Below are 24360 nucleotides of genomic sequence, written 5' to 3' on the forward strand. Positions count from 1 at the left end.
ACACACTCTATTATTTTTACCCGTATTGAAATGTCTGTATGCTGTATGGACCTGAACTCAATTTCCCTGTACAAGAATACGGGTAAACCGTATGGGTTGACAGCTATGTGCTTGCTTTGACACTTGTACTTTTGTGGATTTGTTTCTATCAGAAAAAAATTGAGTACAGGAATAGCAAGATAGTCCCGATGACTCGCAAGAAGTGGGAAGAAGACAACAGCCGGCCATTCAACGAACTGATTGATGGTGAGAAACAGTCGGTTAGCTCTTATTAACTTGTGTCAGTCTAGCCCAGATAATTCTTAACAATTGACTGCATCGATCTAACAAGGATAATTGTTGTATGGATGTGTGTGCACGCTGTGGAGAGCAGTATTGCAGTGGTTAATGCACTGCCCTGCGAACCGGCGACCCTAGTTAGATTTTTGCTCACAGCCAACATCGGTGACAAATGTCTGAACCGGTACTGGGATTTTCCCTAGTTTGACTCAGCCTTAAATAAGTACCTTGTATGGTGTATAAATGTTAGCGCCAGTGTCGGCAAAGGCGACCGGGCATGATTGGCCACCCAAACCCCTGTTGTGCTCTGCCGACCGTCATAGGTGTTTGCTAACTGCACTTGCTTTAATAGTTGGCTTGATAAAATTGGGGATATTATTTTCGTTTAAATTACTTAAATTATGCACGAGGTTATGCCTCTTGGCGATGATTGACAATGGAGTGTACTGGCACACATGCCCGTCAGATAGCACGGAGCACATTGGTGTAGACACTTGTATACTAACGTGCACAGATTAGTCAATCCTTTCATTACTTGTTGAACTTCTTTCGCGTTGTACGTGACTATGTGGTCATACTTACGCTTCTGCACTATTAGACGTGTGGCTGATTTCAGAACAGACTAGAGTGGATGTATATGGATAGCGCTGGTGCGGCTGAAGACGGTGTCGCAATAGTCCACACGACTGGTGATGAATGCGACGGCGAATGTCTTGGCCGCATCAAGAGTCAATGAATGGCCTATTGTGCGTAGCCTCCGTAGTTAGGAATAGCACCTGCCCACACGTCGTGCGTGTAGAGAATTTCAGTTCATGTTCAAGGTCAACTCCCAGGCACTTGACACCAGCAGTCAGTGGGGTGATGATCCAATTCTGAACGTTGGTGAGTTGCTTCCTGGCACCAAGCCAAATGAACTGGGTCTTCTGAGGGTGATGGTCCGAAATTGATGCTTGGTGAGTTGCTTCCTGGAACCAATTCACATGAACTGGGTCTTCTCAGGTTGATGGTTTAACATTGAACCTTGGTGAGTTGCAGCCTGCCTGGTACCTTGCCAAATGAACTGGGTCTTCTCAGGGTGATGGTCCAACACTGAACCTTGGTGAGTTGCAGCCTGCCTGGTACCATGCCAAATTAACTGGGTCTTCTCAGGGTGATGGTCCAACACTGAACGTTGGCGAGTTCTTCCTGGTACTAAGCCAAATGAACTGGGTCTTCTCAGCGTTTATCTTCCCCTGGTTTGATGACATCCACCGGTCAATGTCATCAATGCTGAGGTGCGATAACAATCGAACACATTGAAGCAGCTTCATCACCAAAGTAAAACTGCATGTCATCAGCGCGTATGTGTGTGTGCCAAGACCGTGTCACTTGGGCAATGGTTGTGATATCAGCCGTGTGAAGTATAAAGATCACCCCGTGCCCTTATATCTTGTGTCCTCTTCCGAATTCTATACTAGCGACATTCCAGCGACAAATTGCAGTTAGTTTACATATGTGGATGATATCGCACTCGCAACCCAAGCACGGAAAATGGAGGACACTGAGGCAGTTCTCGAAAAATATCTGAAGACTTGGAAGAATACTTCAAGAATTGGCGCCTTAAGCCAAACCCATCGAAGAGCGTCGTCTCCGCCTTTCACCTGAACAACAGACAAGCTTCGAAAACGTTGAATGTTAACTCCTGCGGGGCGAAGCTAAGGCATTATGATGAACACTCTCGGTATCTAGGCGTTATCCTGGATTGGACGCTTAACTACCACCATCACCACCTCAAACAAGCAAAAGGTAAAACGAAAGCACGGGTGAATATTATTCAGAAACTTGCAGGAGCAACCTGGGCAGGCGATGGCAGCACGTTGAAAATATCGACGCTGGCCCCTGTTCACTCCACTGCGGAGTACTGTGCCCCGGTGTGGGGGGGTGCAAGCCCTCACACGAACCTTGTCGATGCCGAAATTAACAACGCGCTTCGTATCATCAGCGGTTCCCTCAAGTCTACTGCACTCCCGTGGCTTCCTGTGCTAGGGAATATCGCTCCGGCCAACATCCGACGCGATGATGCGACGACATGGGTGTACAACAAGATAATTAAAAACTTGACTCTGCCACTCCATCAACATCTGAAAGAACCCCCACGCCCAAGGCTTAAATCCAGGAAACCGTTCTGGATACACGCCTCTGCTCTAGCAGCCGAAAATAAAGACACCGCCACTCGGTGGTTTGAATCGTGGGCGGCTATGGACGTGGCAAACAAAAACATTCACGATCCGACGGTGGAAGTACCGGGATTCTCTCTTTGACGACGACTTTGGACCACATTGAACCGCGCACGAACACAACACGGAAAATGCGGGTACACGTTCCATAAATGGAAGATCAAAGAATCGCCCAGCTGCGACTGTGGACAACTCCAAATCATCAAGCACATCACCGATTAATACTCCATGCACATCCTGGCGGTATCGCTGAAATCCACACTGCGTCAACCACATCATTGGACTGGATGAGGAACCTTTGCATTCATTTATGACGATCGTGAAGAAAAAATTAAAACTGTTGCTTTTCACAATGCCATACGGAAGAAAAAAGTAGAAAGAGCACTGGACCCAAAGAATTGACCAGCGAAGGCAACCATGTCTTGGGTCTTTAAATTTCGATTTAAAGCTTTCGTGACTGCAAGGATTCATCTTCTTTGGTTCTTTTGGTAAAGTCACGTAGAATGAGAATAAAATAATAAATTGATAAAATAAAATAACACAATAATATTCTCACGACGTTTCGGCCACAACACAAGCGGCCTTCATCAGGTGAAGGGGACGAGACTGTCTGGAGGACAGCACTCCAGCGCTGTCCTCCAGACAGTCTCCAGCGCTGTCCTCCAGACAGTCTCGTCCCCTTCACCTGATGAAGGCCGCTTGTGTTGTGGCCGAAACGTCGTGAGAATATTATTGTGTTATTTTATTTTATCAATTTATTATTTTATTCTCATTCTACGTGACTTTACCGAAAGAACCAAAGAACATGTCTTTGGTCCTCTGCCGAATGAATGAGTCAATCCGGCAACTCCAAACGCTTCGTGAAAACGGTTGATGATGTCATGGTCGACCGTGTCAAAAGCAGCGGGCATTAGGAGTAGACCTAGGATAGTGTTACGTCTTCACTCATCTGCTTACAAAGCATATGAAACGACCTTGAGAATGCAGCCTCAGATGTTTCCTGTAGGCTGACTGAAGGCGAAAGAATGTCATGTTCAAAGAATGCGACGAGCTGAAGACAGACCATAATCTCAACAATTTTAGAAATAAATGTAAGTTGTGATATTGGTATGTAGTTCTTTACGTCAGCTGACGTGCCCCTGACTCAACGGACGTCAACCTTGATTAATGCATTGCACAGAGCTGTTATAATCGGTAGAATCTCTGGGAGAAACTACGCAAGTATCTTGGTTGGTATATGGATCAAGTGCACTTGACTTGAAAGGGGCTCCCATGATTATACTCGGGACAACATCAATTGAGGATGTGGCTCAAACTCATTGAGCATGTCAGTGGTGGGCTCGAGGGATGGCAAGACTGTATTCCCACCAGTAGAACTGCAGATTGTAGGTGAGAAACTCGGTTTCCCGATCTTGTCAGATCCCAAGAGTATGGTGCTGTGGTCATGTGGTTGTACGGTGCTGAATATATTGAGGGTTTTTCACTACTAAGTTTATTGAAATGGCTATCGTCCTCAGACTATGGAAATATACACCACGAAAATTGAGAATAATACAAATAATTTCAACCGCTGTGGTTGCTCCAGACTCAGCGCAGCCTGGAAGTATATTAAGTAATACACAATACATCCGTATAGAGGAGTCACATGCTTAGTGCCTGATTAGTGATCTATTACAGTGAGGGAAAAAAGTATTTGATCCCCTGCTGATTTTGTACATTTGGCCACTGACAAAGAAATGATCAGTCTATCATTTTAATGGTAGGTTTATTTGAACAGTGAGAGATGGAATAACAACAACAAAATCCAGAAAAACGCATGTCAAAAATGTTATAAATTGATTTGCATTTTAATGAGGGAAATAAGTATTTGACCCCTCTGCAAAACATGACTTAGTACTTGGTGGCAAAACCCTTGTTGGCAATCACAGAGGTCAGACGTTTCTTGTAGTTGGCCACCAGGTTTGCACACATCTCAGGAGGAATTTTGTCCCACTCCTCTTTGCAGATCTTCTCCAAGTCATTAAGGTTTCGAGGCTGACGTTTGGCAACTCGAACCTTCAGCTCCCTCCACAGATTTTCTATGGGATTAAGGTCTGGAGACTGGCTAGGCCACTCCAGGACCTTAATGTGCTTCTTCTTAAGCCACTCCTTTGTTGCCTTGGCCGTGTGTTTTGGGTCATTGTCATGCTGGAATACCCATCCACGAGCCATTTTCAATGCCCTGGCTGAGGGAAGGAGGTTCTCACCCAAGATTTGACGGTACATGGCCCCGTCCATCGTCCCTTGGATGCGGTGAAGTCGTCCTGTCCCCTTAGCAGAAAAACACCCCCAAAGCATAATGTTTCCACCTCCATGTTTGACGGTGGGGATGGTGTTCTTGGGGTCATAGGCAGCATTCCTCCTCCTCCAAACATGGCGAGTTGAGTTGATACCAAAGAGCTCCATTTTGGTCTCATCTGACCACAACACTTTCACCCAGTTGTCCTTTGAATCATTCAAATGTTCATTGGCAAACTTCAGAGGGGCATGTATATGTGCTTTCTTGAGCAGGGGGACCTTGTGGGCGCTGCAGGATTTCAGTCCTTCACGGCGTAGTGTGTTACCAATTGTTTTCTTGATGACTATGGTCCCAGCTGCCTTGAGATCATTGACAAGATCCTCCCGTGTAGTCCTGGGCTGATTCCTCACCGTTCTCATGATCATTGAAACTCCACGAGGTGAGATCTTGCATGGAGCCCCAGGCCGAGGGAGATTGACAGTTCTTTTGTGTTTCTTCCATTTGCGAATAATCGCACCAACTGTTGTCACCTTCTCACCAAGCTGCTTGGCAATGGTCTTGTAGCCCATTCCAGCCTTGGGTAGGTCTACAATCTTGTCCCTGACATCCTTTGAGAGCTCTTTAGTCTTGGCCATGGTGGAGAATTTGGAATCTGATTGATTGATTGCTTCTGTGGACAGGTGTCTTTTATACAGGTAACAAGCTGAGATTAGGAGCACTCCCTTTAAGAGTGTGCTCCTAATCTCAGTTTGTTACCTGTATAAAAGACCTGGGAGCCAGAAATCTTTCTGATTGAGAGGGGGTCAAATACTTATTTCCCTCATTAAAATGCAAATCAATTTATACAATTTTTGAAATGAGTTTTCTGGATTTTTTTGTTATTCTATCTATCACTGTTTAAATAAACCTACCATTAAAATTATAGACTGATCATTTCTTTGTCAGTGGGCAAACGTACAAAATCAGCAGGGGATCAAATACTTTTTTCCCTCACTGTACATAATTGCAATATTCCGCCCACCCCCGACTCTGATCTCGAAACCTGATGGGGTTCAACAATGATTGTCATCCTGCACTATTTAAGACCGGAAGCAGGTGGATGGCTTCACTATTCTGGCAAATCGCCCGAAGGTGCTGGATGTAATTTCCAGCGAAACGTCGTACTCAAATTAGAAATGTTGTGGATTCACTTTTCAAACACACCGGAGGGCTGAAGAAGTAACTTATTAACGTTTTGTTAACGTGACACATTTTTTTACTGATTGTCCATGTTGGGTGGTGGAGGGTTGCAACACATTTATAATAACGCGATCTAACCCAAAAGCCTTTATCATGAATAATACTGGTCGCGAAAGCCTCCATGTTAAACTGAGTAGTATCTTACGCTGCAGTAGTATCTGGCTCTACAGTAGTATCAACTGACTCCATCGTAGTTAGTATCTACTGAGCCCAGTAGTATCTCCTGACTGTAGTAGTGACTACTGACCGTAGTTGTAGCTACTGACCCTACAGTAGTATTTAGCGACTCTATAGTAGTAACTACTAACTCTATCGTAGTATCTGCTAACTCTATAGCAGTATCTACTGACTATAGTAGTAACTACTAACTCCATAGTCGTATCTACCGACTCTGCAGCAGTATATACTGACTATAGTGGTATCTACTGACTATCGTATTATCAACTGACTAGTATCTACCGACCCTACGGTAGTATCTACCGACTCTATAGTAGTGTCTACTGACTATATAGTAGTATCTACTGACTGGATAGTAGTATCCATTGACTGTAGTAGTAACTAACTCTATAGTAGTAACTTTTAACTCTATAGTAGTGTCTACTGACTCAAAAGTAGTATCTAATGACTATAGTAGTATCTGAAGACTCTATAGCAGTATCTACCGACTATAGTAGTAACTACTGACTCTACAGTAGTATCTACTGAATCTATAGTCGTATCTATTGACTCTATATTAGTATCTACTGACGATAGTCGTAACTACTAACTATCAGTATCTGCTGACTCATCAGTATCTGCTGACTATAGTAGTATCTACTGTCTCTACAGTCACATCTACCGACTGCAGTAGTATCTCCCGACTTTACAGTAGTATCTACCGACTCTACAGTAGTATCTACCTACTCTATAGTCGTGTATACTGACTTTATAATAGTATATATCGACTCTATAATAGTACTAACTTCAAAGAGTGTAGTGTTGAGGCCTAGTTCTGTGCAAAGCCCCCGGCCTCACCTAGATTGCCCAGCCGGCCGAGGTGGCCCCTTTGCAGGCTGGGGCTGTGCTGCTACCCCCCCCCACCATCCCCCCCGCCCGCTCTACAGTAATAGTATCTAAGGGCTATAATAGTAGTATCTACCGACCCTATAGTAAGTGCACACATTGGGGGGGGGGGGGGGTGGGGGAGAGGACATCACACTCTGAATAATTAACCTCAGCGTTGTGTGTGGTTTTTTTTTCATTTTTAACGTGAATGAAAATTCCCCCCACCGATCGCGTGTGCGTTGCTATGGGAACCACGTGTCAGCATTTCGCGCATGCACAGATGCGTGCTTTGGCGCGCGCTCAGCTTCGTAATATAATAATTAATATTACTAAATTATTAATTTAACTACTTTAAAGTTGACGGATGTGAAATATGAATAGTGCTGGCTCACCACGGGGCTTATCGCGTGGTATCTGGGTACTTTTTTTAAACGTAAACCCCACAGTTTGCGAGTTAAATCCGTCGCAAGTTGCGTCCGCGGACGGACAGACAAAAAATAACTTTTATAGGTAAGAAGCAATCATCGCCCCTACTGTGGAAACTTTGCAGGACGCTCCTAAATATAAGTCATGAGATTTGGTGACGATTTTCCTGAGTAAACAAGCAACAGAAGTTTGAAGATACTCGATGTCTCTAGGTGAACCCTATAAAATGTCTGTGGGCGGTTTACCAAGTATCGTACATGGTGAAACGGTACCTTTGAATAGTCCCTCAATCTGCATAATGTCCTTGTCCTAGAAAGTCACAAACTTTGCTGCGAGTCATATTGATCAAAAAAATATTGTCGCGAGGGAAAGCTTTCAAAGGTTGTAAACACTGCTGCTCATGGCACTTGCCCAAACAGGAATCCCGTGTTCTTTGCACATCCAGGCATAACGCTGCCCGAAGGCTGGATACGCACGGAGGTGGTGCGCTGTCTCGCTTGCCGCCGCTTCCTGCTCCGGGACAAGCTGGAGCTGCGGCGCCACATCGCCTCCAGCGCGCACGCCGCTTGCTACCAGGTGCAGCACACAGACGCTCCCCCCCCCCCCATCGCCCCACTTGAACCCCACCTCTCCCTTTCCCTTGGTGCGATGTACTGACTGCTCAAGCTGCATGTCTGCAATGCGGAACATCTTGAAAGTCAGACTTGGAATATTTATTTATCCCGAAGGAAGCTGATGAGCTATAAAGCTTTTTTTCACAGAGATCCAGTAGTTTCAAAGATATCCAGTCGTCTGGTTAGAGGCCTACGAAGAGATAGCCACAATGAAGTGCTTAACCCTTTCCCGTTCATAACTCGGCGATATAAACAAAAATCGGCTCTAAATGGGACAAAACTGTTCGGCCTTTTCGGCCAAGTTGATGATGTCACACGTCATGCACTTTGTGACTTCATCTCATTGTGCAGCTCACAGGGTAGCGATAGTATCGCTTATCCCTTTCCCCTTCCGAGACGTCTGCAAGTTGCAGGGTGGGTGTTCAATTCTCTGAATCTCTGAACGCGCAAATGGTTTGTGTTAATTCTATTTCGAGAGGCAGAGTGTCGTTTTTAAAACCCTACTCACGGCAGAGAACTGTAGCGACACGACCGCACTCTATGATAGCTGGCGCCAAACTGTGCCACACAGCCTCCCGCATGGCCTTGTGGGAGCCTCGGTACCGATTAAGTTTTTTTTTTCTTCCAGTGAATAAGGCTTGCCATACTGCCATTATGGAACAGCAGAGTAAATTTATGGATGGAAATCTTAAATACATTATTATGTCCAGATTACACTGGTCTACAATTTTTTAGACGTCGTCTGCTTCAGAGATGAAATGTGCTGTTATGGATTTTGATGTGCTGAATTCAAATGACAATTAAAACAACTGATTTTCTCCTGTTCCCAAGATATTTAAGTTTTTACATTTTTTGTCTATGTATATTGTGTAGATAGTTTTACTCAGAAATTGTAAACCTAGGTATTTCCATGTATTTATGGTTGCTTTACATGATAACACGTCAGGTGTCCTGTTCATGTAACACTTTAAAAATCAGCAAAAGGGTTATATAGATAGAATGTATTATGAAACAAAACGCAAAAAAACCTATTACGTTTTCTAAGTACATAGTTTAGGCCTTATTCAGTGTGTACTCAGTGCTTCTTGGCTTGTCTCTTGTATTCATTAAATGGAGCATCTGTTGTCACTGTCCAGCATTAGTCTGCAAGCATTAATGGGCTCCATTTGCCCTGATAGCATTTCTTTATTTTTGCAATGCCCTGGTGAAATCGCTCGCCATGCTCGTCGCTCACTGCTTCACAGTTCGATGGGAAAAAAATCTATACGAGAGGAGGATGGGAGAAAATCTGGGTCATGTGACCTTGATGGTTCAGGACCAGAAGTTTCATCCTCTTCCTCGTCTGATTCGAGTGAGAATGATTCTTATGCATCAGGAACCGGCAGTCCTCTGTGGGGTGGGGTACTGGGCATATAGCTGATGGAATGTTTGGATAATGTACAGTCTACTTTTTCTTCTTTGACACATTTCTCAACTGGAGGTGCCATGCAGAAGTAACAATTGCTGATATGATCTGTTGGCTGTCTCCAAATAATTGGCACTGCAAAAGGCATAGATATCCTTTTCAACCACTGGCAAAGATTTGTTGCAGCATACGTGTGGGGCCCACATCTTGTCCTGATCGCCAATTTTGCAACCATACTGCTTATACTGCGCTTTTGTGATGCAAAAGTCACTTCACCACAAACATAGCAGAAGTTATCAGCTTTGTTCACACATGTACAAACCATCTGCTCACTTTGGCTTAACAGAAATGTCCCTTTGCAATATCAAAACACTGACAAATAAGAGACCACGACACTCTATGACTTCTATAGCTGATATAGGGTAATTTGTTCAGCAGAGGGATGCAAGCCTAGTTATGACCGCATCATCCATGACTTCGAGGAATAACATGATGCAGTTCATATAATGTATAACGCAATACCAGGTTCAGATTGCATCATCCATTGTTTTGCCCAAAAAGCAAGTAATGTCCAAAAACAGTCATAGATTTATTCATAGATCCAGTCAAAGATGTATTTTAGTAATTTCTGGTTTTAATTGAGATCGCTTCCCTTTTTACTCACTTATTCTCCGCCATTCCCAAGTCAAGGGTCGTGTATACTGACCCAGTAGCATAGCTTGAAAACTAGAGCCAATCAACAATTTTAAGCATCATTTTCATTCTCAGTGACCCAAAATTAGTAACGTTGGACTACATTTATTTTGGAAGCATTTTGGCTGTAGACCAGTGTTATTGTTTCAGGGAATCAGGGGCATAACTTTTACATTATCAGTTGGTAGACACGTGGGTTTCTTCCAATTCACCGAGTGGAGTGGCCCTGAAACTTACAGTTTGGCATTGCCATTGATACTCGGGAAATTTGATGACATTTGTTTGTCTTGATAATTAAAACGCTTAATAGATGAATCTCGTGAAGATTGTGATAGCTCGTCAGAAAAAAAAATCTCATAGAAAGAGGTAATTCCGTCATTTTGCTGTTGGCAGGAAAGGAATTTAAATAAGCACGCTGTCATAAATCGACCTTTTGCTTTAATCGCGAAATGTAACTTTGCAAACATTCAAATCGCATCTTATATCCAAAGTTGTAAGTGTTGAGTAGTTTTAGACGTAGGTTGCCCAGCGTGCTCGCTCTTTGTGACGTGTTGTAAACGGGTGTCCGTTGTGCTTTGCCCCTTAGACGTTCACAAACGATAAGAAGAAGGGCATTCAGAGCATGGTTTTCCAGGTCTACGACAGTGCCACCATGGCCCACCGCTTCCAACGCTTCAAGCGGGTGAGTCGCCACGCATTGTGCCACGGTGACGAGATGTTAACTACCTCGCCTGGTATGCAGGAGGTCGTATGTGTGTTCACCCCGTGGTCGCGTATTTTTTTCTCCTGGTCCTCGGTTTTTCCCTCCACATTGAGAATCGTGCATATAGAGTATTTGCCTGCTATACATTTCCGCACGATAAGCTACTTTGTTGAGCTATAATTTGTGGCCAGGTTCGCTTCTTGAAATAGAGTTATATAGCTCAGTGGGCCTTACCTGGGAAATAAATAAAAAATAACCTTTGGAAATCCCTTTCTCGTCTATCTTTCTCACTTGGGTTGACCCATTTTACTCCTCATTCGTGTGGGAATGTCGTACATAAGTGAAACTTATTTTTACAGTGACATTAAGATGAGAGGATGACAATGCACTTCCAGAAATGCTGATGGTTTTTGCATAATGCACAAATGCTGAGTTGTTTTACAAGTATTTTTACGTTCGGTGCGAAAAAAGTTGAGCATACATACGTACATTTAAAAACTCGTGGTTTTCCGGCCCACACTGTTTTTCCGTGATGGATTTTTCTCATCACATACAGATTTGATGAAGTGTCGTTGCGTGCCTGCACACAACGTGTCTGTTTTTCTTTCCCATCCAGGGTGAAGACGTTTTTAACGAGGGTGAAATGAACGTCAAGGACAACAGCAAGGCGAAAAAAGAGAATCCAAAAGCGAAGGATGCCAACAAGAAGTCCGCTCCCGCAGGCGTGGCCGCGGAAACAAAGGTCGTCGCTAAAAAGGGTAAAGCAGATCTGGAGAAATCGGCCAAGAAGAACCCCACGGAGCACAAGGAGTCGGCGGATGGCGTCAAGGTCAAGACGGACGCAGAGGGGAAACGGGAGGGTGAAACGCAGGCAGTCAAGGAAGAAAAGGAGAAGGGTGCAACGTCCGAGACGAAGGGGAGAGAGGAGGGCGCTGCGGCGAAGGAGGAAGAGGAGGAGACCCAAGGGGATGAAGATGACTTGGGAGATGATTCTGACCTCTTCCAGGAGCTCATGGAGGAAGACGAGGGCGAGGGAGGGGACGACGAGAAGACTGCAGCAGAGAGCGCCGAAGTGGCGAAGGGCACCAACGAGACCGGGGAGGAGAAGCAGCCCCCCGAGGGCGGTGCGACTGAGCACAGTGACGAGCTGGGAGATAAGGAAGACCTGGATTACGAGGAGGCGGAGGAGGAAGATGTGGAGGCTGAGGCTGAGGAGGAGGAGGAAGATCAAGTAGATGAAGAACATGAGTTTGAAGAGGATGAGGAAGATGTTGAGGGGGAAATGGAGGAGGACGAGGAGGGGGGGGAGGAGGAGGAAGATGAAGGTGAAGGCATGGGTGGGGACAAGGAAGACTGTTTGGAGGGGCTTCTAGATGAGCAGGGTGACGAGTTTCAGGAAACGGACACCACGACTGCCACAACCGCCACGACCGCCGCCAAGACCACCGCCCCGACCACTACGAAGAAGGGGAAGTAATTGTCCGTCTTGAGAAACAAGCGCCTGTTACTCGGTGCAAGCCTTGTAAAAGCTGCATTATCGCCCCAAAAGAGCCCTGCTTTTAACCCGAGATGGAGAGGCGCCGTGTTTATTGGGCCAAGTCTTTCTTCGTATCTCCGAGCGTCGCGTTCGAAGAGAGTGGTGCCACAGGGGTCATCGTTACTCTCAGCCGTACGAGCGGCGTGCACGTGACACAAAGTCTAGTCCTAGATGGGGATTTGGTTTTAGAATTGTTCGGCGTCCAACGGGACCTTTATAGGAAATCCGTGAATTCACAATTCGAGGCATGCATTTCCTCAGAAAATGTGAATGTTTTCCAATCCCCCCCTTTAAAATATGCTCGTCCTATTGAGAAACAAAGTTATAGTTTTTATTGCAGGTTGGTATTGGGTTATGCTAACGTGTCTAGGTTATGGATACACCGTTTGAATCCTGAACTACAGCTGTGTTGGTAATTGCCGAGGCTTGCAAGACATCCTCGTTGAAATAACATTCATACAAGAGGCTTAGACTATTAGTTTATTATTAATCATTAAACTTTAATAGGATTAAAAGCGCAATCCTTTGCAATGCCCCGTGGTGCTTGAATGCCAATATCGTGTTTGGTTGCCGTCGGACCCAAGTTTTATGTTTAACAAATCTTTTGATTTGCAGCTGCTTGGTCTAAAACCCCCAATATTGCCTCCCAGCTGTAATAGGACAGGGGTGATACGTGAGAGCAATATGAAAAGTGTTTTTTGAACAGTCGTGTAAATGTCGCGTTGCATGCTGATGGTACCACAGCACCTGCGACCGTAAGGTCACTAAGCAATGCAGAGGTTCTGGGACAAAATCGAAATAAACTCTTGAGTGTCTTGGCCCTCCCAACGTTAGCAGTGAACCCCCAATGAAAGTCCACCTGTGTGCTGGTTACGTGAACACACTTTGCCCGTTTGTATGGCATTGATAACACATTTTTGTTGGTTATTGGAACTGGTGTAGTGCGTTAATGTACACTGGGTTGACTGAATTCGATTAATTTGAGTGTAAATGGCAAGTGATGTTGAGTTGGGATGAATCTCATTATGCACAGCCTTTGTCCTTGGCATGCAGGTGGTGGGGGTGCGTGTTCGTTTTCCAAGAAGTCTGATTGTTGCGAGCAACGCCTGAACTCTGCCCCGTTGTGAGCCGCCACTGCACAGCCTTCAACAGCGCTCGTGATGTAAAGTAAACGCACGGGCCCGTCTTGGTTACGCTTGCTTCGCGCGTGTACAACAGCTGTTGGATTTGGTTTGGATTGATTGCTTATCTTCCTCGGTTGATTTAATTTTAGTTGCAATCGTAATTGGCTGAAAAGTTTGCCCCCAGTTCGTGTTTGAAATGTTTATTCCCACGTGGAGTTACGCCACCCATGTCGGCCCTGCGCCATTTGAAGTGGGATTTGCATGCATTGTGCATTCGTTGTCACTCGAGCAGAGCATCAGGTCGTGGACATAACACGACGCTTCCACAAGGATTAGAAATTAGGCTCAGGCCACGTTGGACCTTACCTCCATGGCTCCTGTCTTGTCCCATTGTGCCTGTAGTCTTGGCCCCTTTTAGTGTTTCTTCAATTCTTCCCTGTCCCCCCTCCCCCTTTTCTGATCATCGGGGAATTATGGTATTGTACTTTAACAAGGCGTAACGTGCTTGAGTTAGCTGATCTTGACCCATCTCCTGCCACGTCTCCCCTCTTGTCGTCCGCTGCCTTCTCTTCTCTCTGTCCCCTCCCTGTTCCCGATCCCGTTTTCGGCCCTTTCTCCTTACAACTCCCCCTCCACTGGCGTTAAACTCCCCCCCCCCCCCTCCTTAACCTCCTTCCGTTCCTCTCTTTGTCAAGCGCCTTGAGCGAAAGGCGCTCCGTAAATATAAATTAGATTATGCGATCCTAATTTATAATTGGCTTTTAAACAAAAAATAAGGCTCTAAAGTTATTTATAATAGGTTCTGAGGTCAATCTCAAGTTCCAGCCCGTTTGCTGTTGAAAGTGAGGACATTGGCGGTGGGGGGGGGAGTTAGGTTTACTTGGCTGGCTTTTTAGCAATCTGGCCAAACCTTTAAAGTTGTGGGGGGAAAAGTCTAAAGGTAAAGGTTCAGCCCCGCAATTGCTCACTAACGCGACTGCTGGTGGAAGGGCCTCCACTGGAGGGCGCTCTAAAGAGCAGTTGGTATTTTTGTCTTTTGAGTTGGTGGGAGTACCCACACGTTGGCCCACACGACTTGTCGATCGACTGATGAACCCATGAACACTGTTGAGTGGACGTAGTGGGGGGGGGGGATTTATGAAGCTGCTCTTCATTTGCCATGCCGGGAGATGAGACCGGCGTCCTCTGGAATGCAAGTCCAGTGTGCTCACCATTAACGTCGAGCCGGCATATAAGTAATGATCCCCTTCCTCACCGCGGGGATTTATATTGCAGAACGGCAGCACATGGGCGGTGTCGATTTATATTTTTTCTATGTCGATGTTTCGTGTGTTCTGTGTATGTGCCGTGCAAGAGGAAACAATGGTGTCCTTGCATACCATGTCGTGTCAATGTCAAATGTCGGGTGTTAATCGGAGCATGATTGCCTATTGTTTAAAATAAAATTATTGGGGCACCAAAAATCGAAATGGTGGTGTGTGTATGTTGAACTCCTCTGGTAATGGTTTAAACTGAGTCGCAGACAGAGACTTGGAGGCAACACATTTATTTAGTTCCAACACACGGGGTAACTTTCCCCTTAACAGAATAACAACCAATGTTGGTGACCACCAGGCTAACTACACTAGTAACTGCACTAGTTACTACACTAGTTACAACGTAACTGCTGCTACGGACCGGGACTAACAGCTTCGACCCGGGTCCATATAAGCCGGGACCCGGCTTATATTCTCTGTGGCGTGGCCGGCTCCGCCCTTGGCCACGTCCACCTTCCAGAATCCTCGGGAAGGATCTGGGTTTCAACCACGTGATCACCCCTAGCCCCCTCTTGGGGCCCCTCTGTCAACTTAACAGGCCACGTGTCCTCCCGGGTCAACCAGAGTGCCGTGGCCTCATAACCTCATCCTTCGGCCGGCACCCACACACCCTGTCCTGTAGGGTCGGCACTGCACGTCAAGCGTGGTGTCATCCTGCGCTTTTATTCAGCGCTCGCCGGGCCCCTCTAGGGCCGCTACTACACCCACCGCTGTGGTACCTGTGATGTCACTACACCGCTCACCGGGCCCCTCTAGGGCCGGTACTACACCCACCGCTGTGGTACCCGCGATGTCGCTACACCGCTCACCGGGCCCCTCTCGGGCCACTACTACACCCACCGCTGTGGTACCTGCGATGTCGCTACACCGCACGCCGTGCCCCTCTCGGGCCACTACTACACCCACCGCTGTGGTACCTGCGATGTCGCTACACCGCACGCCGTGCCCCTCTCGGGCCAGCACTGCACCCAGCATATTGACATCCAGCGATGGCACTACATATAGCTTAGTTTATCATGGGACCTTTTTGCCAGTATCAATGTATGAAAAGGTTTTACCCTTTCTAACAATAAAACAGGTCTTGACTTAAAGCTTTCGTTACTGCAGGAATTCATATCCTTTAGGTCTTTCGGTTAAGTCACGTAGATAGGTTAAAATTAATAAAAATAAAACGACGTTTCGATCACAACACAAGCAATCATCTCTTTTCCTCCTGATGACGATCGCTTGTGTGGTGATCGAAACGTAGTTTTTTGTTTATTTTATTTTTATTAATTTGAACCTGTCTCCCTGACTTTACCGAAAAACCCATAGAAAATAAAACTGGTGTTTAAGATGTTCTAACACCAAATGGAAGCCTTTAGTAAGGAATCAGGTCTGCATTAACCACACGTACTGTACTTGTGGTTAACATGCAGACTGGCAAAAAGGTCTCCCATGATACAGCTCCTCAACCCGAGCTATAAATGCTCCGATACGTGCGGCATTTTCTTTGTACTGTTCACCGTTCTCTGGTCCAACACTGGTGGTGAAACTCGGCCATAAAGAAGAAGGCTGTCTCTTGTGTCGGCCAATCAGTTTCAAAGACAATGCATCAAATATTAGCAGTTTGCAGACTTGATTCCTTAAAAGGTGACACTTTGGTAGTTGAACATCTTAACACCTATATTCTTGGTTCTTTCGGTAAAGTCACGTAGAAGGGAAACAATAAAATAATAAAAATATAAAACAATAAAATTCTCACGACGTTTCGACTGCAACACAAGCAATCATCATCAGGTGTGAAAACCACAGCAAGAAAATTTGAAAAAAGTGGTGGTTTTTTTAACGTTAGCACCACGGAGAGTGATTTGGCAGTTATTCTTATGGACGAGTCCATCTATGTTCGGAAAAGAGGAGGGGGGGAGATGAAAATTAAGACCCGGATCTTAATTGATTCATAATAAAGGTTTTTGGGTTAGATCGCGTTTATTTATAAATGTGTCGTAACCCTCCACCACCCGACACGGCCAATCAGCAAAAAAAGGTGTCACGTTGACAAAAGACAAATAATTCACTACTTTAGCCCACCGGTGTGTTGAAGAGTGAATCCACATTTACAGTTTGAGTACGCCGTTTCGCTGGTAAATACATTCAGCATCATCGGGCAATTCGCCAGAATGGTAAAGCCCTCGCTTGCTCCCGGTTTTATATAGAGCAGCAGGGTGACATCATCACTTAACTCATATCAGGTGCAGTGATTAGAGGCGGAGGGGGGGGGGTATTGTAATTATATAATCGATTAGTTATCAGTCATTGGTTATGATTAGTAATGAGTTGTAGATTAGTAATTCTTTAAATCAAAATGTAATGTGTATTATTTAATAATACGCTTCCAGGCCGCACTAAGCCTGTAGCTGTCAGAGCGATTAAAGTTATTCTTATTCCTCTCAATTCCAATGGATTATCTAATTAGTCTTTGCCAGTAATAATTAGTTTTACACAACACTGCAACATTGTCAAAATCAATTGAGTGTCCTTGTTGACAAGCATGTTCTGCCACTGCCGACAGTTGTGTTTGAGATAATTTAATATTTCTCTGATGTTCTTTTAGTCTTACGCTGATGTTACGTCCCGTCTGTCCAATGTAGCAGCTGGCTCAGGAGGAGCAGTACTCCATACATTACACACAGAAGTCAAACCGATTATTTGTAAACTTAACAGACGCCAATCACAGCATCACCATCAAATCATGCACATTACTTGAGGAGCCAACAATGAGCTGTCCCCACTTAAACACCCTGAGACAGGTAAAGTACATTGCATGTTTCACTTATGGCTGCACACGTACATAAAAGGCACATCACTGGGTTTCTTCATTAAAAGTATGCCACCACAAGGTACCATTAAGCATTTAACCGCGGAGGACCGGCACAGCGATTTGAGCACTGCGCTATGAACCCAAGAACCTGAGTTTGATTCCCAGCCACGGCTGACATCGGTGGTGGTATCCGAACCAGCCCTGACGCCGCACCCCCCACCCACCCACCCATCATCTTTTACCAACCCACGCTAATCAGCGTGCTGAAGTGCGGCCAGACGACTCCCAATGGCCGACGCGGCGTAAGGACACCTTCAGTCGTGAATTGACAAGGGGGTTGTGAATAATAACCAAAATTTACGGAAAATCGTGCAAACGCAAGGGATTATTTAATGGGTTTGTTTTGGGAAGTATTTAAATAACGTTAATATGCAGTGCAGAAGTTGATGGGTAGTGTTGTATGTCAACAGCTAATATCTCTGAAAGTGTTACATATATTTTAAAGAAACGATCCTAGGTTTCAATGCACGCAGCTTGCAAGTGATGGCGACGGGTTCCCAAGAGCGCCATGGGTGTGTGCCCGATAAACGGTGACGAGTGATCCACTCGGGAAGGGAGGAAGCGAATTCTGAAAGGCCGAGAGGGCGATTAGCGACAGGCCAAGCGGTGGAGGCTGCCTCCCCCCACCCTCACCTGCACGTCCGCTCGCTCCCGCGCCGTGCGGAGCTGGCTGGGCTGCAGGCTGCCGAGCCGAGCCGAGCCTCGACCGCTCGGCTCCGAGCCTCCTCCTGAGCCAGCGCCGCCGCCGTGCGCTCGTCCAGCGTGCGAGCCAGCGCTGAGAAAGCGGCGCTCCGCCTCCACAGCCTCGCTGGCGACGCAGCGGACACAGCGGTGACGATAACGCGCGTGCGTGCGTGCGTGGATGTTTGTTGAACTTCTTTCGCACCGTATGTAGCCAAACTGTGCTAATCGGAGGTGCGGGGGAATGACAACAAACTAACACACAAAAAGCGGTTATAAAGAAATTTGATTTTAAAATCTAGATTCAAATGTAATATAGCTCCAGCGGCTTCCTAAAAAGCGAAACGTGGCACGCGGTGCCAAACGACGCGTCGGCACAACCCCAAAACTCAATCGGTGGGGGCCGGGGGGGGGTAACCCCAGGCCGCGGTTGCAACGCCTTTTGTCCGCGAGTCTCAAGGCATCGTTCCAGGAGGGTCCTGCATCGGGATGGTTGGCCCCGATTCGTAATCGACGCACGTTTCGCGCGCGACAAAGACCCTTGTGTGTACGAGGGAGAAAGCATTCAGAGATCGAACCCATCTGTGCTGTACTGCCTGTCCACCTCGTAGCAGATTGGGGAATGCACCACTCGGTGCGATCCACCAACCCTTGCGCCTACAAAGGGCTGGATTACAGGCATGTGCCATCACTCCGGTGCTATTAACTCCTACTGTCTATATTGTAGTGGCTGGTTGGTGCTGATGAGCAAGGGTCAAGGGCAAAGCTGGCACCTCCACAGCTTCCGTGAGCTGCTGCTGCAGCCGATGATTTTCAGCCTCCAGAGACTCCAGTTTGGCACGGGCGATCTCGGCCTCATCACGAACCGCGTCCACCTAAAACAGATTCACCATCACAATCCCAAACATTGCAAATGCATCATCGTTTCCTCTCGCCCTTAACGAGACTCGGCAAGCAATGAAAGGCATCGGTCACGTTGCCCGATTATCCTCAAAATAAATAAAACCCCAATGTGTTCATGTTACCGCACCCAGCAATTGGCCGTGCGAATAGTAATTTATTAAAGTAATAACATCAACAGGAGTGTCCCCAGGCATATTTACTCGTACATTTGAAGGCATATTAACACGAACATTTATTTGTTGCATTTTATTTTGGTTGCCATTGTTTTATTGTCCATGTGACATTTAAATCCGCTGCTGGATGAGTGCCTCCCATTGCCTTGCAGGCTGTAATAGATATTTGGCCATATTTCACTCTGCTGGTCAATATGGGTTGGTGAAGGGTGCGGGAAGTAAAAAACAATGGATTTTTCTGCACCGCTCTCTGCTGTTCACATTGGCTACCGAGCCTGTCCATTGCCCACGGTGGCCACCCATCCAAGCGCAATCCAAGCTCAAACCTGCTTAGCTTTCGAGATCTGATGAGACCGGGCGTCAGGTAGCGAGATGTTTACTCCCTCGCCTGGTGTACAGGAGGTCGTGGATTCGATCCCGACCCTGACGCCTGCTGCTGCTGTATATTTGGAGTTTGTGTGTCTCTCTCCCCGTGGTCGCGTGGATTTTTATCCGGGTTTTCCTCCACGTTTAGAAACACGTGTTTAGAGTATTTGGCCGTACTCTTTGGTTCTTTCAGTAAGTCACGTAGGTAGAAAAAAGAATCACGACGTTTCGATAGCAACACAAGGCATCGTCTACCTACGTGACTTTACCGAAAGAACCAAAGAGTATGGATTCCTGCAGTCACGAAAGCTTCAAATCAAGATTGTAATTGGCTCCTATAAATTTCCACACGATGAGCAACTTCGTTGAGCTATCATCTGTGGCCAGGTCGCTTCTGACAAAAGAGCTGTGTAGCTCGGTCGGTCTTACCTGGTCAAATAAAATAGTGTTGGGGCTACCGTCCCCCGCCATCACCGTATTGTCGGGACCATTGCTCTCCGACTCCCCAGTAACACTCGTCCCACTACCCCCCGGCTGCTCTGCGGGGTCCGGGCTACCGACCCCTAATCCCTCGCCCCCTTGCGCCCCCGAGTTTGCGGCTGCCCGCGTCACCATGTTTCAATTTACGCTCGCGGTGCGCTTTGCCGTTCAGAGGCGGCGTGCCGCTGTAAGCGCGCCCGCCAGTAAAATCTCCGTCCCGCCCGTAAACAAACAGGCGCGGCGCGTGTTTCCCTCCCACCCGCGCTCCACGTGTCGCGATAATAACAAACACGCCCCTACCCTCTGCCCAGCCCCGTACACCAATCGCACGCGAGGGGGTTGGAGCCGAGGGATGGGCGGGCGGGGTTTCTGCCGTGCGCGTGCCGCTGATTGGGGAGGGTCGCTCAGCTCTGAGTGGACGGGCCCCGCTCAAACAGTCGCGCGAATACGCGCGCGCTCGGCGCTTTAACTCGCTACTCCGCGATTAGACACTTGTGCGGGTGCGTGACCGCAACACAGCCACCCAGGTACGCGATCGCTAAGCACTATTGTGAGCGATATCACGGGTACGTGAGCACTGGGCACCACCGAAAGTCGCCACGTATGCCCGTACACGCCGCACAGTACTGCACACAATTGCACGGGTGCGCGATCGCAACGCCGTCAAACCGGTATGCGAGCGCTACGCGCTACTGTAAACAATCGTGCGGGCACGTAAACACCACACGCTTCGTCTCGAGGTGGACAGCCGCGCATACACGCAGACACCCAGCACACTCTGCCCTCCACTTCACGCTCCCAAAAGACCACACAACACAGTTTTATCCCCCCACTAGCGAATTTTATTTACCTCGAGTAACCAATTTTATCGACGTGTGATGGCATGGGTCAGTGGACGCTAGTCTATCCCTCGGAGGTCTTCGATTCAATTTATCCTACCGATCGCCCCGCTCTCTACCCTGGATTTAAAACGCTTAAACTTACGCCTCTCTCCCACGCACTTACTTCCACCTGATGTACTGACCGCTGTAAGGGGACGAGGCGGCGAGATGTCTTTGTAGAGGGGCGAGCCTGTTGGTGCTGGAGTACGTCTCACGGACGTCTCGGGCGGCTGACTCTGCTGCTCCTGGAACCGCGATGATCTTGAAGAAGAAGAACTCAACTTGCTACCTGAATCCCCCTCCCTTTATCCTACCTACAACAAAGGAATTTCGCCGTTTCGGTCTCTTGGCCTCCCGTCCAATCAGGGGCTCGGATTTTCCCGCCCTATCGATACCCGGATCCCAGCTCGGGTGACGTCGCCGCAGTGATCTCACCGACGTCCTCTCTCTGTTCTCCCGCTACCAGTCCACTGACCCATAGTTCATAGTTCATTTATTTGGTATAGCCCTGTGAGCCATTCGGCTCTTGAATCGAGTGCAACCGCAACAAACAAAAAACATGAACAAGAAAACATCTTAAAGTGATTATGTGACTGTGCAAACAGAAAATCCAGGAAAAAAATATCAAAATATTCCTGAAATAGCACCGTACACCAACGCTGTGTGCGTGTGTGGTTCCACTCGCGGTGACTCGATGGCCCTTTCCGTGACCATGCAACTTTAATATTAGGTCGCGGCGCCGCAGTGCATGTCAGCTACAGGGGGAAGATCGCCCAATTTCCCGGTTTTTGCCCAGAAGTCCCTTATTGTATCTTTCCATCTATGTAACTTCACCAAATGAACCAAAGTACATGAGCTCCTGCAATCACGAAAGCTTAAGTTCAAACTAAGTTATATCTCCAGCCTCGGGATATCAAAATATAACTCTAGAATAAAACACCGATCCCTGGTGACACAGACTTATAACAAAGCTTGGCAAACCCTCGGAATTATGGTGGTAACAACGAGGGGCATTACCAATCTTGTTTAAACATAAACCAAATAATAACCACGAGATATATGACCGGGGGTAACTCATAAGAGATACAAGAAAATAGGTCAAACACACAAGACCAGATAATATGTATTTCGTGAAATCAGAGCCTCCCCGGCCACCTTTGTCTTCCAACAATTTGACACAAACACATGGTAGCCATGAAATACGTATGAAGGGTGCTTCCCCTCCCTTTTAGCAGACACCACGAAGAGAGGGGTTGGGAATGCAAACAAAAACATAAACTATCAAAGGTCAAAAAGGGGGGGGGGGGGCAGCCAGGCCGCTGCGGCCACGGGAGGAGAACGGTGACAGAGGGCATCTGTTGTTTTTTCTCTCTCGCAAGAGACGCGGAGAGAGGGGAGACAATTTCACATTTAAGCACGGACACAGATCATGCAAGTGGAGTGCTGCGAACGACAGAGGGTACTGCGACGGGCAGGCTCTGGGGCAATGGCCTCGACATTAGCAATGGGTGCTGTGTGTCGCAGAGAAGAGGGGCGAGGTGATGTTAGGTGCTGAGTTCGGCATGGACCGACAGAGCATCGCTGAAAGTGATTCTACATTTATCCTGATGTTTTGAGTCGCTTGCAGAGTCAAGGATTGCGATAAGTTGTGTTGTACTAAGCTATCAGAGTTGTGTAAGAGGTGTGCGAATACAATTTACAAGTTTTGAGAGTGAGTGCCAGCTCCCACGAGCAGCTGCGATTGGCAGGCTCCGGGAACCTGCCCCCGTGACTGGCACATCGTCAACGATCTGCACCAGCAGAAGCCACGGGTATACAAAGTCAACACAAATAGTTGAGCTCTGCAAGCGGCAAGCTCCGGGGTGGCACTCTGCAATAGACCAAGGATGGCGAGGCTTGCCGAGTAGCGATGTCACTAAACACGAGTTCGGCGCTGACAGACAAAGTATCGCTCAAAGTCATTCTACCCTGAGTGCCAGCTCCCACCCGGCATTAGCACGATCAGGGAGAGAGATAGAGTGCCGAGCAACGACAAGCAATCAACCGGGAGAAAGGGCGAAAAGCGCCAAGCATAGACCCAGCCAGCATCGCAGAGAATCAGCTGCACGCGCAATCGGGCATCGCCAAAGAGCACGGAGCCAGAGAGAGCTCGCAGCAGCACCACCAGCGCCACCAGGCAAGGGTGCCAGCTGCCAGCGGACAAGCGTTGTGCCGACTCGGATCATCCAGCAGACAGCCTGACCAGCCGCCCGTGAGGAAGAGGAGAGCGCCGGCGAGAGCGCCGTGGGTTCGACCCACACTCCCACCAGCGTCACCAAGCCAGGGTGCCAGCTGCCAGCGGACGAGCTGCGGGCGCTATCTGACGACGGGATCATCGCGCGCCGACGGCGAGCGTCGTGCTGACTCTTCCAGCCAGCTGTGGACAGAAACTGTGGCCACGCCCACCCTCACACCCTCACCGCTCCGCAGGGAACAAACACATTTTTGGTACAAGGGATGCCCAACCTCGGCATCTGCTTAACGCAAAGAATTGAACAAGTGGCAAAGAAGACAAACACACACACAACACGCATATCGGAAAAAATAAGATTGTTCCAAAAAGTTTTCTTTGTGTTTCAAGAAGGGTTGCCATTCCAAGGTGGTGCGTTAAATATCAACTGATCGTGAAGAACATTGCTGCCCATCGAGTTACATGAATACGATTGTAGATGTATTTTAGTCATTCGTTTTTGGTTAATTGACGCAATTGGCGGGACCCCGGCGTCCCATCACTGCCCCGGGGTGGGAAAAACCGCGTAGCGACACGAGTCTTGCCTTACCGACAACAAAACTAGCGTCAATCGATTGGCCTCGTCGAGAGCCACTCGGGGCAATAAGTTTCGTAAAAAGTTGAAAAATTACATAAACACGTTAAATTAACTGCCTGGGGGGCGGGCTAGCCTTGGCAAAGAAGCTGAGGATGGACGGCTGATCGGAGGGCGTCGTCGCCGCGCGCGACTGCGGCGGACGCCCCCCGGGGCTTGCGTTTGGCCGGTGGGGTGGCGCCCATCGTGTTGATCGCCGCCTGCTGGCGCTTGTTGGTGCGAGTCTGGGCGGGCGGCGCGTTGCTGTCGGGGTCACGAGTGGGCGGACTGAAAAATAA

The 24360-nt window shown here is 47.5% G+C and overlaps 1 protein-coding gene and 1 long non-coding RNA gene across 2 annotated transcripts in view; one reads left to right on the forward strand and one right to left on the reverse strand.

Moving 5' to 3' along the window:
- The window catches only part of LOC116953128 (uncharacterized), a 28918-nt gene extending 13891 nt beyond the window's left edge, over positions 1 to 15027 (forward strand). The window contains exons 10-13 of the mRNA XM_032972996.2: positions 153 to 246; positions 7928 to 8058; positions 10781 to 10876; positions 11514 to 15027. Coding sequence (XP_032828887.2) covers positions 153 to 246; positions 7928 to 8058; positions 10781 to 10876; positions 11514 to 12374 — 1182 coding nt within the window. The 3' untranslated portion in view covers positions 12375 to 15027. The remainder of the gene's footprint in view (positions 1 to 152; positions 247 to 7927; positions 8059 to 10780; positions 10877 to 11513) is intronic.
- Positions 1 to 24360, reverse strand: part of LOC142931203 (uncharacterized) — a 120195-nt gene that overhangs the window by 86940 nt on the left and 8895 nt on the right. The gene's annotated exons all lie outside the window — the stretch shown is intronic.

The sequence above is a fragment of the Petromyzon marinus genome, chromosome 50 (assembly GCF_048934315.1).
Source record: "Petromyzon marinus isolate PM22_M1 ecotype Great Lakes invasive population chromosome 50, UKy_Petmar_22M1.pri1.0, whole genome shotgun sequence".
NCBI classification, from domain to species: Eukaryota; Metazoa; Chordata; class Hyperoartia; order Petromyzontiformes; family Petromyzontidae; genus Petromyzon; species Petromyzon marinus.